Source organism: Merops nubicus, unplaced genomic scaffold (genome assembly GCF_000691845.1).
Source record: "Merops nubicus isolate BGI_N331 unplaced genomic scaffold, ASM69184v1 scaffold17600, whole genome shotgun sequence".
Classification (NCBI taxonomy): Eukaryota; Metazoa; Chordata; class Aves; order Coraciiformes; family Meropidae; genus Merops; species Merops nubicus.
Window position 1 is genome coordinate 14041 of NW_008585003.1, and position 1502 is coordinate 15542.

Genomic DNA, 1502 nt, shown 5'->3' on the forward strand with positions numbered 1-1502 from the left:
TTGCTAAACCAAGACATGCTCCAGTCACGTGACAACAGCCTCGACAAGCTGAAAGTTCAACAACGTAGCAGTTATGCAATTTCAGCTTTGAAATCATGTGCAGTGAGGCTGCATCTTTGGACTCTAAAAGAAGCAGGAGCCCTGCAAGATGGCTTCACTTTTATATCTTCTCACAGAATTAAGTGGCAAAGTACACACTGGCCTTGAATATAGTGATAAGGCCAAAGCCCTGCCCAAGGCAACCTACTGTCTCTCCTGATCAAAGGTGAGGTTTAACTCTTGTGCTCATCCTGGCGCTCTGGGAGTCCTGCTGGAAATCCCCAACAGCCACGTTAATCCAGAAGAAAGCTCAGAGACACCACTACCCCCCTCCAAAAGAGGAGGCGAGCTCCCACAACATACCCGAATAATCCTGGCAGCCTCCAGCAGCACCCTGCTCCGCTCCATGCCAGACATCTGACTCCATATTTTAAAGGCAGCCTTTGCACTCTGCACAGCCAGATCAACCTCCTTCTCCCCAGAGCACAGCAGTTTGCATATCACACGACCTGGGCACATTTTGAACAGGAAATAAATACGATGGAAATATCAGAAAAGGGGCACAGGAGAATATGGTTTATGTTGCATCAAAACCCAAAGAATTCAAGTTGGCCACCTCCAGCAGGGTACAGAACTTCACCCTGTAGTTCCCACCGATTTGTAACTGGCTATAGAAGAGGTTCTGCCATTCAACTGTTCCAAATTAAAAGATCTGCCACTCTCTACAGTCACATTCTAGTTACTAATTAGCTCAAATCAACACCGAATTCCTCTCTTTCCCACTGGAGTTTGTTATACTTCTACCACCAGCTTCAGGACTCTGTTACACATTCCCTAGCACGGTTAAACACTCTTTATCTGCCAAGCATAGGTAGCTCCAATTAAAAAAAAAAATAATAAAATTATTTTAGACATCTTTAAGTTGTTTTGCCAAGATCAGGAACCATTTTATTTTTTTTATTTTCATAGAATCACAGAATACCAGGTGGAAAGGGTATCTGGTAAAGGATGATCTGGTTCAACTTTTCTTAGCAAAAGCACAGTCTAGATAAGGTTCGACTGGACAGGGTGCTGGCCACCTTAAGTCTCCAGTGCTGGGGAGAATCTCCCTGGGGAGATTCTTCCAGTGGGTGATTCTTCTTGTGTCCAACGAGACCCTCCCCAGGAGTAACTCGCACCCAACAGCCCTCCCCTTCAACACGGAGTCACTCCCCCCCCTTAAAAAAAAACACACACAAAAAGAAAAAAAAGGCCTGCCCACCGTCGGCGGGTTGAACCCGGGCGCCCGCCCGGTAGTTGAGGGGCTGCTGACAGGTGAAGGTGCCGGTAGCGCTGCTGCTCATGGCGAAGCTGGGCCGGAGGGAGAAGAAACGGGATAAGACACGGGACCTAGCCAGCATGGGCTGGGTTAGGAGGGGGTAAAGAAGCGGGGAGAGGAGCGGGTGACGCCGGCGGGAGGACGG

General features: G+C 48.4%; 1 protein-coding gene across 1 annotated transcript in view; it reads right to left on the minus strand.

The window, feature by feature from the left end:
- The window catches only part of ALDH9A1 (aldehyde dehydrogenase 9 family, member A1), a 7406-nt gene extending 6848 nt beyond the window's left edge, over positions 1-558 (minus strand). The window contains exon 1 of the mRNA XM_008946212.1: positions 403-558. Within this exon, the coding sequence (XP_008944460.1) occupies positions 403-558 (156 nt within the window). The remainder of the gene's footprint in view (positions 1-402) is intronic.
- Between the last annotated feature and the right edge of the window lie 944 nt (positions 559-1502).